This window comes from Lepidochelys kempii, chromosome 19 (assembly GCF_965140265.1).
Source record: "Lepidochelys kempii isolate rLepKem1 chromosome 19, rLepKem1.hap2, whole genome shotgun sequence".
Taxonomy (NCBI): domain Eukaryota; kingdom Metazoa; phylum Chordata; order Testudines; family Cheloniidae; genus Lepidochelys; species Lepidochelys kempii.
The window spans coordinates 8,733,343-8,747,294 of NC_133274.1; the positions used below are offsets into that span (position 1 = coordinate 8,733,343).

The following is a 13,952-nucleotide window of genomic DNA, read 5'->3' on the forward strand; positions in this document are numbered from 1 at the left end:
TTAGGGTTTGCTACACATTTTGCTGGAGTCTTTCCATTCATTTCTTTAGGCTTTAGATTGGGCCCTGTGCCTCAGTTTACCCATCGGTCAGGCAGTGATCATGCGGCTTGACTTCACAGCCGATGTGTGAGGTGCCGTTAATAAAGGGGCTGAGTTCTGTTCTCAGAATTGCTGGTGTCACTCTGGAGTCATGCCATGGATTTCAGTGGAATAGCTCCGGCTTTACACCACCTTATTTTAGATTGGGAGCTTGGCCCAATTTTTTGTCTGCTGTTCAAGAGCAGAATTTCCTGAGCCGGTGGGTTATGAAAACACACCGTTCTTAAATGTCTAGCACCTCAGAATTCTGCAAAGGGGGAGGTCAAAAATCAGGCCTGTAATGAGAAGCCAGTTTCCACCTGAGGTATGGACCTGTCTCAGCAACTCCGTCTTTACATAGCCTGGGACATTTCAGCTCTTTTGCGGTGCACACAAGTTTGTGTGGAGCTGAGCTATGGGCTAAAGTCACTTAAAAACCAGATTGATCTGGTCTCTCTGGCAATGCGTAGGGTCTGCTGTTTGGCATGGGGGAGATACCCCCCTAGCCCATGCGTTCTCTTGGGAGGATGGTGATAGAGAAAAAGGGGGGGTTTTCAGCACTATGCCCCGCCAGGCACGTTTCCTTGGGCGTGATTCTCTTTTCTCACCGGCATGAAGCGGGGCTGACGCCATTGGAATCAGTGTTACGTGAGTATAAAACCCATTAGGCGCAGGCCCTCTTGCGCCAGTCAGTCCACTGCATACATTCTCTGTGCGTACTCCATCCAAAGGGACGTTTAAAATAAAGGGTGTGTGTGTGTGGGGGGGGCAATCTGGAGTAGAGCTTGATCACATTGGGTGCTGAGCACCCTCTGCTTTCCAATGCAAATTCAGTACAAGTAGATGCTCTGTGCCTCAGTTTCCCCATCTGTAAAATGGAGCCAATTATCCTTACACAGCCCTCAGGGTGTGAGTTAAATGCCTTAGTGGGCCAAACCTCTAGCTTGTGTAAATGAGCAGAGCTCCGACGACGAGCTGAGGACTTGCTTGTAGCTCCTCAGGGGTCAGGCACTGGGGCCAGGGGAAGCGTTGGGATTGAGTCTGTGTATTTGGACAACACTGGTGAGCAGCACGAGGAAATCGAACAGGCGGGAGGCACCGCAGAGACTTGTAACCATACATTTATTATTCCACGTGGAAAGGCCTTAAAATGATTACACAGATGCCTGACAAGATAATCACGTACATTTGATAAGAACATCGACGTTTATAATAGAAAAGCAGAACTGGCCACTTCGCTATGGCTTCTTACAAACTCGAGTCCACCTATTCACAAGATAGGCTAAGAAGAGGGGGTCTGATCCTGCGCTCGCTGAAGCTAAAAGCAGCAGACTCCTGCTAATGACTTCAGTGGGAGCAGACCCCCGCCCCTCCCCAGTGACAAGTGCTACAGGTAAAAAGATGGGTTACATATTAAATATAGGGAGTTACCTTCAAGTAGGCCTGGTATATTACACAAATAACCACATTATTTGGTGTTACTAGCATTTTTGCAATGTCCATCATAAAATTCCATTTAAACAAAACAAATCTCTGCCATCTTTAGCTACAGAAAGAGCGTCCTTCTAGTCTCATTTTTTTGGTTGTTTCTGGCTTTGACCCTGCACACACAAGTATAGGAAGCATTATTAAGAACTGGATCCTTCAACATATTTAAGAATTATATTATTCTAACAAATAAGACCAAAAAATTAGATTTTACAGTTAAATATTTCATAAGCCAGACAAAGGTTTTACTGTACAAGCGATTGTGCATTTAAAAAAAAAACAACAAAAAAGCAAATGATAGTGCAAAGCAAATTCTTTTGGCCAGTTTTGCGACCATTTGCATAAAATTGAGGTGTCTGTATTTACACCTTCATATGACAATATGTCATAAAGGAACATAGTTGCAGATATATATATATTTTTTTGGTTTTAAATACTCCATGAACACCATTAAATTGGTATGAAGAATTCCTTATTTTCTTTGTGCTTTCTATCAGTGGAACTATTGTACTGATAAACTTGAACGCATCAGAAGACAGGCTGCCATAGTCCAGTTTGACAGACAGATAGCAATCAAGAGGCATGGGCTTGCTGTTTGCTAAGGCAAGTGGAGTTTGCAGTTTTTAAATCCATGAGTGGTCATTGCAGCTTTACAACTAAATCTAGGTACATATGATTTGATGTCCCAATCCCATATTTAAATGGTAATGCATTTTATGTCACTTGATTGCTGGAAAGATACCCACTGAGATTTGACAAGCCAACCATCTTTGCTTTAGCTGTGGTGCATAGGATGGGATTTTCAAAGGCGCTCAAGGTCTCATTGAAATTCAACCTTAACTCACTCAAACATAAGCAGCCAGATGCCAAATAATTCTCATGATAACTTAAAAAAACCCACTGAGTAGTAGGAGTTTCATAATCAGTTAAGGGAAAAAAAGGGGCAACTCTTGGCTTGTTCTACATCACCTTGCCGGAGAGATGCTTACCGCTTGGCTTGTTCTACATCACCCTGCCAGAGGGATGCTTACCGCTTGGCTTGTTCTACATCACCCTGCCGGAGAGATGCTTACCCCCAGCCACGGGCTCTGTTAAATACTCACAGGGTTAGTATGAATTTAGAACTATGCTTCAGCATTATTATTAATATATCTCCTCTGAAGTGGCCACATAACTAGAGGAGACCTCTAGTTCACATCCTGAAGCACCCAACTCCCACGGGGTCTTCCTATTTAATAGGACTGGGAATCTAATTCTAAGCCCTGACTCTCCATCACCCTTCGCCGTGTGCAGTCATTTACACCAGTGCAAAGTGGAGGGAAAATGCTTCTGCTTTAGTAGCCTTTTGTATCCATTAACACAGGAGCAGGACCCCCCTCTGCTTAAAGTACCTCTTGCAACACACAAGTCCTGGGTTCTGTTCCCATCCCTGCCACCGGTGTGCTACATTCAGTGACCTAGAGTGGGAGCTCTTACAACCCAGCTGCCGGCTGAAGTGGCAAACTGTTATCCAGGCAAACGTACCTTATTCACAGGAGTCGTCTCATCGTCTTCAATGGAACAACTAGTGTGAGTAAGGTTATGTTAGGACCAGGCCCTAATTCCTGTTTGAAGCACAGGGAACTAATTTATGTCAGCTAGCAATGCGGAGGGGCAGCGTGGTCCAGGGAGATCCCAAGGACCCAGGAATGCTGGCTTCTAGCCCAGACTCTGCCACAGAGCTCCTGTGTGATGTCCCCTGTTTACTTCCCTACGCGTTGTCTATTTCAGTTGTAAGGTCACTGTGGAGGATAGTCACTATGTATCTGTACAGCACTCAGCACGATGGGGCGTAATCTCCGCCGAGGCCTCTAGCGGCTGCTCTGTTACCAGTGGTAAGCGTGGGTCAGGAGTGCCACTGTATGTGGCCTTCAACGAATCCCTCTACCTCAATTTACCTGTCTGTAAAATGGGGATAATAACAGTGCCCTAAATCACCACAGGGGTTGTGATACGAGGCATAATTATGCTAAGCACTTTGAGATGAGAAGTGCTATATAGTATGATTTCATTTGTCTAAAATAAAGCCAGGGGGTTACGTTTTATTTAAAATTGAGGGGTCAGTCAAATCTCAGTCAGTACTTCAAGAATCAGCCGACAATCTCTTTTCTTTAAGCACAAACGCATGGTGTGTAGAGCCACTCTGGGTGTAAAAATGGATGCGAATCATAAAATAAATACTAAGTATTGCCACAGCTGCCTGCGTTCCACCTGGAAATGAGCGAGGAGAAGCCGCTACGCTGGATTTCATATAATTCCAAAGGCTTCCGCGTCCTCTTTGCAGCAAACGTGTTTGTAAGTGCACCTCACACGCTGGATTGTCCCAAACGCCTTCTTCGTCTCGGACGCAACCATCGAGACTAACTAGAAGTAGCAAGGAATTAACGTCCAGGTCAGGACGAAAGGAAAACACATTGTGTTAAAAAATTACATCTCATGTAAACATATGGGAAGGGGATTGGGGAGGTCGTCAAGCGTGGGATCAGCCATGTTACTGTTGAAAACAAACAAACAAACAAAAATCACAATACAACCACTTTCAAAATCATATCACAGCACTTGTTCACATGGCTGATACCTGCTCACTCGCTAGCAATGTTCTTCAGAGCCTTAACTGCGTCAGCGAGAGCCAGTCACACCTGTTTTGCTGTAAACAAGACTCACGTCTCAGCTGATGCGGGCAGCTCTGGTTTGTTTGGTGATTAAAGGCCCTTTTCCGGAGGGGGCGAGTGGCTAAGGCTTCTTAGTTCGTTCTTCCTGCATTTGCAGAGAGATGGACTGGCTGATTTCTGGGGCCTTTTTAAAATTTTCTCTTAACACCTATGATTCTGCAGGAGGACAGGGGTTTTTTTGGTTAAGAGCGAGATGATGGATAGGCATTCTGAACATAGCCACAGCTGGGCAATTAACAAACATCTGATTCCACACACTCCTATATACAATCCACCCATTTCAAAGTGACCAAAGGAACCTCACTGAGTGACCAATTCAAGCCTTGTGGACGTGTGTTTTGAACTGTATACAGCTCTGGTCCATCTTTGCTTGCCAATTACCTATATTGGTGAGGGAAGGATCCTGATTTGCCTTCAGATTGGGAGACGTCCCGTGCTAGGCCTCATTTTGATCTATTTGCGATTGACAGGAGTAACACATTGATGGGCGTTTTATTTGGTTCAAGTTACACGTGCCTCCTTGAGTCCTTCCTAGTAGGGTCTCCAGACAGATTCATCCATCCTCCCGGTAGTCGTCATGGCTGTAGGCGAGTTACTGTGACTACCATCCGCATCAACGCCATCATTCTGATTAGCAAGGTTGGGATTCATTAAGTTGTTGCCCACTGAGGCACTCGTGCAGGAGGACAGCATCCTTGTGGGTGAGCGCTCACCTCCCGCCACCATGGAGAATTGGTACGATCCGGACGACGTACCGTAGTACAAATGGTAAGGGGAAGGGTTGGTTTGGAAGGGTCCACTTTGGTTCTGGGTGGAGCCAGGGTAGGGTGGCGGAAGGTAAGTGTGGTGGAAGCGGGTCGTGGTGGGCATGCTGGTCATGCTGATGCCACTGATCCCTGAGGCTGAGGGCGTCGCGGGGTAAGGGAAGGCCGCTGACATCGCGCCGGGGTAATGCATCCGGGGGTCGGAAAACCTGGTCTCGGTCAGGGTCGGCAGTGTGGGAAAGGAGCGATCAAACTGACGTGGGTCAGAGAAGGGGCTCAGATCCGACGTGCCTGTTTGCAAGAAAAAAGAACATTGGCTGGTTAGGCTTTTCCTGCTGGAAAACAAAGACCACAGCTGACGGGCGCAGCTTTAGGGTGTACTTGGGGCTGACGCTTAACGGGAGAGTGAGTGATTTGTCCAAACAGGGTCCTGTGAGCAACAAGTCCAAAGGTCTATTCCTGCCTCTGCAACAGGAAAAAAGCCACACTGATCTAAACACCTTTATACGGATAGAACTGCATCCACACCATGGGACTGCACTGACTCCATAAAGGGATTGCATCCACACTTACGGGACTGCACTGACTTAACTGTATTGGTTTCTAAACTGGGTACAAAAGTGATAGGAAAACTGGGTGCAGACCAGCCCTCGCAACCAGCATTAGGCCTATCGTTATCCTTTCTCAATGGCGAGAGGATTGCAGCCTTTACTCAAATCAATCCGTGAAACAGAAGACATTCTAACCTATGCCTCATAAATAAACAATTTAGGAATGTGAACAACAAAACACAAAGTAGGGATCTAACACCAATCAGCAGTTGCGTAACAAAGTCGTTTTGCCTAGTAGCTAGAGCACCGGACAAGGGCTTAGGAAACCTGGGTTTTATGCCTGCCTCTGGTCTGCTGAGTGATCGTGTGCAAGTTACTTCAGCTCCCTGTGCCTCAGTTTCCCTATCTATAAAATGGGGCCAATGTGCTTGGTAAAAGCTCTTTGAGTTCTACTGATGGGGAGGGTGAGGTATCTTTGCTTGTATACTCTGCACAGCACTGTATGGTACTCTACAGCATGGTTCACAGCCTGGTGTTGGTGCAGTCGTCCTTGCGTCTCCAGCACAAGAAATAAAATTCACAGTAAGAGGCACGTCCTAAATCTGCAGTTAAGCAGAGTTGTGGAAGCTACAAAAAGTCATTTGTTTAGGCCAGTCCGGTTTCCTGCCCTAAAAGCTGTTGTTTCTTATCCACGAAAGAACGGGGATAAGCTTATTTCTCTAGTGGTTTATCCGTCTCCAGCAGAAAAAAAAAAAGCTATAAACACAAAAAAATTGTTTAGCCATTGCGTGGGCTGTGTAGCAAATAAACCGGCACAGGGCCCCAGACAGCCAGTCCCTGAGCCAGTCAGTCAGGCCCCCTTGGTGTACACACACGCACAAACAGAGCCAGGGAGGGAAAGCCGGAGTCTAGGCCAGGTCGTTAAGCCTTCGTGTGGGTGGCCTGTTCAGGCTGATAGCATCAGGGGATGGAGCTGATAAACATACAGCTGAAAGCTCCCAGGCTGAGCCACCATGTCCCTGCTGCTTTTTGCCTCTGAGGGGATATAAAAAGAGTGGAAAACTTGGTCCTTCTGGCCGAAAGTCTGATGGAGGGGCAGGGAGGCCGATATAAAGGGGCGTCCCCTCTAATTCCCTCAGACATTGGGGCAGCCCCCATCTGTTTGGGGGGAGGTCAAGGAAATTGTCCACCACTGCAAACCCAAAGGATTTCCCAGGCAGACCAAGCTAGGAAAGGGAGTCCAAGATGGCATAGTTCCCAGGGGAGCACTGGTCCTTCTCATGACTGTGCCAGACTTCGGCGGCTGCCTTAAGATCTGTGGCTTCTCCCCCTGGATTCCAGCACGTCTGTGGGCTTGGGGGACCTGCTACAAAGCAAAGATGAGCCGAGGTGGTATGAGTCACTGCAAAGCCCAGGTGCTCAAGGGCCGAGTGTTGCCCACCCTGGGTTGACCCGCCTGCAGTTCATTGCGTGGGGAGGGCAAGAGTTAGCCTCATGGTTCTTGCCACAATGGTGAAAGCTGCTGCTGGGCCAGTTACAACCTCACAGCCCCTGTGGGTGGGTCAGAGAGTGGGCAAGACGTCTTCCCAGCATCTCCACTTCTGGGCCCTTGAACTATTCCTGTTCTAACCGAGCAGCAGCAGGAGAATGGAGCTGGCCAAAGGAGGTACAAGAAAGGGGCTTCCCTCAGCCCCATTCCAAACACCACCTTTGCGGGAGACTACAGTGGAAAGCAGCTCTCCTCAGACCCATGGTCTCCATGCAACATGTCCTTAGAGTCCCAGCCCGAGCCACAGGCTGGCTAGCCCCACTGCTTTCAATGGAGTGGCACCCCCTTACACCAGCTCTGAATCTGGCCCATAGGGTCAACCCTGGCTGCTCTTTCTCAATCCCTGGACCAGAACACTGTCGTTTTTTCACTGTAGCTTTTTTCTGTCATGACAAAATACAAGTGATGGGATCTTTCTCCATACACGTCTACACCGAGGGCGCTTTGTAGGTTGCACTGTATCCCTATGATATGAGCGTCCTGATCACCAAACAGTGACATGTTAATGGATTAGGAGGAGGGCAATAATACACTTAGAAGCTGTGTTTCTGATCTGCCTTACACGCGTGTGATTCGACTAACTTTTATAGCTTAACTCCTGATTTGCACTGGTCTAAGCAGCTGGTCTAAAGCTACAGCCCACAATCAGAGCTGGCCTGTGGCTTTGTATCAGAAGCAGAATTAGAACAATGAGATCCTTGCAAGCGGGTAGGAGCGGAGACTTATTTTAAAGGGGAGCAGATAGATTAGGCTACCCAGGAGTGGATGTGAGGTGCAGTGTAGGTACACTGCCTTTTTCTTAAATATGAGGCTAATAAATAAAGCCCAACCTTGATAGTGCTTTTTCAACCCAAAATGCTTTACAAATTATATGTATATATTGTAAAGCAGAACAAAATCCATCCATCCACCACCAAAATACAGCCCAGCAATGTTACTCAGCAGTTTGGGACGGGAAGTGAAGAAGAGGGTCCTGTCTTACCATGAATGCAGGGGGGGAATCTTAGGGCAGGAGAAGGGAATTATTCATGTTGGAATTTGTCCAGTATCTCCTGGCTAACACCCTTATGCTACTGGGAAAGGCACTGTGCGATTGTTAACCATTGCAAATGACCGAAGGACCTTCACTTTACATCTCATCCTAAAGGCAGGACCTCTGGCTGCACAATATCCTCCCAGGAAGCCATGAATCCACAAAAGAGATCTCCCATTCGAGCATTGGCCTGTCTAGACCTGCTTAGCTTTTGACACCTGATAAGTTCCCAATACAAGAAGATGGTACGGCTGCGTAAAAGGAACCGAGCCGTTCTGCAATAAGGGGAAGAGCACCACCTATTGCATCACAGCCCGTGGGGGGCCCCCCCTCCCCATCGCTTCCTGCACATGCAATTTCATTTGTCATCTTTGGACTCTTCTCAGGGAAGCAGCCTCCAAATTTGCTACATTTCTCCCAGGGTTAGGCCATCCCTAGGAATTCAGCTTCACCCGGTCGTCCAATACAGATGGTGACCATCTCACTTCAGATGGTGAGCAGACCCACCAAGCCATGTACCACGAGCTGAGCCAAGAGGGAGTTACCTCCCTTCATTATATTTCATATACCCATAAATAACAGTCCATAAAAAGCAAATTGAAATAAAAGATAAGTTCTCAGGGCGCATTTCCCTTTGCCTCCATAATATACTCAAAAGGGGGTTATTTTTAAGCCAACTTCTTATTGGTCTATACTTGCACCGCTTGGGAATCCATACTTGCTACTATTTAGATGCAACTGTATCAAAGTGTTAATTAAAGGCCCTGTGCAGGGAGCTCTATGGAAAAGGACATGGGTAGAATATGAGGGTTGGATGGGACCTCAGGTGGTCATCTAGTCTAACCCCCTACTCAAAGCAGGACCAATCCCCAGTTTTGGGCCAGAACCCTAAATGGCTGCCTCAAGGATTGAACTCACATCCCTGGGTTTAAGCAGGCCAATGCTCAAACCACTGAGCTATCCCTCCCCCATAGATAGGTCTATGGAAACTCCTTCTACGGCATGCAAATACTGCTAGCTTTCCAGGTGTCAGCTCTTACACCTCAGAACAAGCCAGTGACACAGAGATAATGAGCCAGATGCAATGGAATTAAACCAGGGCTGAATCTGGATCGGTATGCTGCCCTCTGTACATAATGCATGCTCATTAGCATTGAGTCCTTGCATGTTAAGTAGTGGTATGAGTCTCATCTTGACTCAACTTAAACTACAATGTACACTTTGCAGGCTCGCTGCAACACACCTACGCCTCTTAGACAACTGTCTATATCTATACACCTCTGACCGCCGAAATACAGCCACCTCAGTGCCAGCATGCCACAGTGCAGAGCGGTTTAACCAGGAAGTGAAGACGCATATCTTAGCCATCTGAAACTATGGAAGGAACAGGAGGGGGCTGGACCTAACTCCTCATGCTGGAATTTAGCCAGGAGACCTGTGCTAACATCATGCTTGCAAACAGTGGTCAGGACCTGGGTTTAACGTCTTATCCGGAAGAAGGTTTCAGCTTTTACAGAGCAGCAGTAAAACTAGCCCTGATTGTTTGTTTTTTTAATTCTCATCCTTCATCTCTGGGGGCGTTGTCCTGCCAGGAAAATCCAAACAGTGGCCACGGAACAACACACCACCTCCCTGTATAATGGCATTCTTTGTGTTCTGATTCCCCACTCCCCCCCGCCATCCCACCCACCTTTCTAATACAAAGGGGGAGAAATGGCGCCATCCTGGAGCTGTAGACACTTTACACCGCCAGCCAACTGGAAAGTGGGAAATATCCTTAGGGCAGATCCTGCCCAAACAGGACAGATGGGGGAGGTTGACGGGCTGTAGGGATGGGAAAAAGTTTCCTAGTGTGCTGAATAGCAGTGTTAGCTCTGTTTATAGCCACTCTTGGGTTGTATAACAACCTCCCAGGGATCAGAACGGGTGTGCTGCGGATTAGCGCTCCCACGGAATATCCCCGACTGCTTGGGTGCCCGTTGCCTGCACTCCCGGACCGGGCAAGGCCCCGCTTTGCACAGCCACGTGTACGACTAGGTATCATCAGGCCTTTACGGCTGTGATAGCACCCATTCCAACAAGGAGTTAACACAAACTCCGGGCTTTAAGCTCAGGTTTTCTGAGGGGAAAGGCATTACCCGCCAGGCCTTACCGATTGAAGCTTTTTGTCCCTCACCGAGAGACACACTAAGGGGTAACTGAGTAAGGGACATGTGTCTATATTGCCTGCAAGCCACTGCCCCACCGTGCTAGCCAAACCCTGCCCCAGGCTGTCAAAACTGCAGCTGCTGAATGAGCGACAGCCCCTAGCGACAGAATGGGACACGGGCTGGACAGAAGTGGGGCTGGTGTAGTGAAGCTAAAGCAATGCAGGTGTAACACACCAGTGACTGCGTGCTACAGGTCCCCCCACTGTGCCACCCCACAGATAATATGAGCTGCTATGATCCGGCCCCTGCCTAGGGAACCTTGTTTCTGGTGCGCCCGACGTAGCCGCTCCTGCCTTTCGTTCCGGCAGGCTCCTGTTCAACCTGTGGTGCGTTAGCCAAAGTAAGAGTCATCCCGTAAGCCTGGCATGCGTCATGTGGCTAGACAGCCCCGTGGCTCGCATCCAGAGCCCACCCTGAGACCGAATCAGGCCTGTGCCTGGATGCTCTTCCCACGCTGCAGCGTTTGGCACCAGACCTGCCTTGCACAGGCCGCTCTGTGGACTGTGCCAAGCGGCACTCAGCCGCCAACTGATGCGATGTTGGGGTGCATCTTTGGGCCACTGTGGGGAGAGTGTTCCTACTTTCACACGGGACACTAGACTCTGGCCCCACTTGGACTTGATCAAAGGACCCTTGGCTACAAACCCTGCAGCTCTCCCATGCTGGGTGACCGGCTCTTTGTGAAGCACTAGTCGCTTTTATGTCAGGCCTCTTTTCCAAGCGGCGCCCATCAGATGGCAATACCCCTGCAAAGTGATCAACACCTGGACGAGAGCTGACATTCTGTCCGCTAGAGGGCAGTGGTGCACACAGACCCCATTCTGGACACTTTTAGACAACGACACACAGGTTGCAAGTGGAGACAAAAGATGATCTTGTGGCAAAGACACCGTCCAGGAGCTCTGGATTCACTTCCCAACTCTGCTGCAGCCTCTCTGTATCACTGTGAACACGTTATTTAGTCTCCCTCTGCCTCAGTGTCCCCCATAAAATGGAGATACTAATAATATATTATTTCCCCCATCCAGGGTCAGGCTCGTCTGTTTAGACTGTGAGCTCTGTGTGGCGGGAACTCTCTCTAAGTATGTGTACTTACAGTGCCTAGCACAATGGGACCCTGCTCTCAGTTGCGGGCTCTAGGCCCCGCTGTCATACGTATAATGGTGAACCTGTGTTTCTGCAGCATTCAGCCAACTCTATCCCACAAGAACAAACCGAACAACAGAGCCTGAAGTTTTATACAAGTAATAAGCACAATTAGTTCGCAAACGATGAACTGGAATTCATCACCAAGCTAAAATTTTCCCTACATATTTGCTGGGCATCATTGTCCTCTAATGAAATTTGGAAGCATGTTCATCTTGCCCGAGTTCCTAGTCTGCTCCTGCTGCTCTCAGAAGAGTCACCCCTGACGTTCTGAATCATAATAGACTTGACAAGTTCCAAATAGAACAGCTGTATTAATTTCAGGTTTCAGAGTCACAGCCGTGTTAGTCTGTATTCGCAAAAAGAAAAGGAGGACTTGTGGCACCTCAGAGACTAACCAGTTTATTTGAGCATAAACTTTCGTGAGCTACAGCTCACTTCATCGGATGCATACTGTGGAAAGTGTAGAAGATCTTTTTATATACACACAAAGCATGAAAAAATACCTCCTCCCACCCCACTCTCCTGCTGGTAATAGTTTATCTAAAGTGACCACTCTCCTTACGTGTATGATAATCAAGTTGGGCCATTTCCAGCACAAATCCAGGTTTTCTCACCCCCCCGCCACACAAACCCATTCTCCTGCTGGTAATAGCTTATCTAAAGTGACCACTCTCCTTACAATGTGTATGATAATCAAGGTGGGCCATTTCCAGCACAAATCCAGGGTTTAACAAAAACGTCTAGGGGGGTGGTAGGAAAAAACAAGGGGAAATAGGTTACCTTGCATAATGACTTAGAGACTGGGAGTGGCTAAGTCATTATGTAAGGTAACCTATTTCCCCTTGTTTTTTCCAACCCCCCCCCGCCCCGCGACGTTCTTGTTAAACCCTGGATTTGTGCTGGAAATGGCCCACCGTGATTATCATACACATTGTAAGGAGAGTGATCACTTTAGATAAGCTATTACCAGCAGGAGAGTGGGGTGGGAGGAGGTATTTTTTCATGCTTTGTGTGTATATAAAAAGATCTTCTACACTTTCCACAGTATGCATCCGATGAAGTGAGCTGTAGCTCACGAAAGCTTATGCTCAAATAAATTGGTCAGTCTCTAAGGTGCCACAAGTACTCCTTTTCTTTTAGCTGTATTAATGTATTAGCTGTATTGACACGGTCTCCCACAGTATTCTTGTCAGCAAGTTAAAGAAGTACGGGCTGGATGAATGCACTATAAGGTGGGTAGAAAGCTGGCTAGATTGTCGGGCTCAACGGGTAGTGATCAATGGCTCCATGTCTAGTTGGCAGCCGGTATCAAGTGGAGTGCCCCAGGGGTCGGTCCTGGGGCCGGTTTTGTTCAATATCTTCATAAATGATCTGGAGGATGGTGTGGATTGCACTCTCAGCAAATTTGCGGATGATACTAAACTGGGAGGAGTGGTAGATACGCTGGAGGGCAGGGATAGGATACAGAGGGACCTAGACAAATTGGAGGATTGGGCCAAAAGAAATCTGATGCGGTTCAATAAGGATAAGTGCAGGGTCCTGCACTTAGGACGGAAGAACCCAATGCACAGCTACAGACTAGGGACTGAATGGCTAGGCAGCAGTTCTGCGGAAAAGGACCTGGGGTGACAGTGGACGAGAAGCTGGATATGAGTCAGCAGTGTGCCCTTGTTGCCAAGAAGGCCAATGACATTTTGGGATGTATAAGTAGGGGCATAGCAAGCAGATCGAGGGATGTGATCGTCCCCCTCTATTCGACATTGGTGAGGCCTCATCTGGAGTACTGTGTCCAGTTTTGGGCCCCACACTACAAGAAGGATGTGGATAAATTGGAAAGAGTCCAGCGAAGGGCAACAAAAATGATTAGGGGTCTGGAACACATGACTTATGAGGAGAGGCTGAGGGAACTGGGATTGTTTAGTCTGCAGAAGAGAAGAATGAGGGGGGATTTGATAGCTGCTTTCAACTACCTGAGAGGTGGTTCCAGAGAGGATGGCTCTAGACTATTCTCAGTGGTAGAAGAGGACAGGACAAGGAGTAATGGTCTCAAGTTGCAGTGGGGGAGGTTTTGGTTGGATATTAGGAAAAACTTTTTCACTAGGAGGGTGGTGAAACACTGGAATGCGTTACCTAGGGAGGTGGTGGAATCTCCTTCCTTAGAAGTTTTTAAGGTCAGGCTTGACAAAGCCCTGGCTGGGATGATTTAATTGGGGATGGGTCCTGCTTTTGAGCAGGGGGTTGGACTAGATGACCTCCTGAGGTCCCTTCCAACCCTGATATTCTATGATTCTATGCGTTCCATAACCACCTATTGCAACAGCAAAAGAACCTTCTGTCACATTAAACAAGTGATCAAGGGGCAATCTAGAGTGAACATACCATTTGCACAACCAACTCAGCGCATGCCAGGAAAGTCGGA

General features: G+C 47.9%; 1 protein-coding gene across 1 annotated transcript in view; it reads right to left on the minus strand.

Moving 5' to 3' along the window:
* Nucleotides 1-1,217: 1,217 nt before the first annotated feature.
* RUNX3 (RUNX family transcription factor 3) overlaps nt 1,218-13,952 on the minus strand; it is a 62,852-nt gene continuing 50,117 nt past the window's right edge. The window contains exon 5 of the mRNA XM_073317732.1: nt 1,218-5,332. Within this exon, the coding sequence (XP_073173833.1) occupies nt 4,809-5,332 (524 nt within the window). The 3' untranslated portion in view covers nt 1,218-4,808. The remainder of the gene's footprint in view (nt 5,333-13,952) is intronic.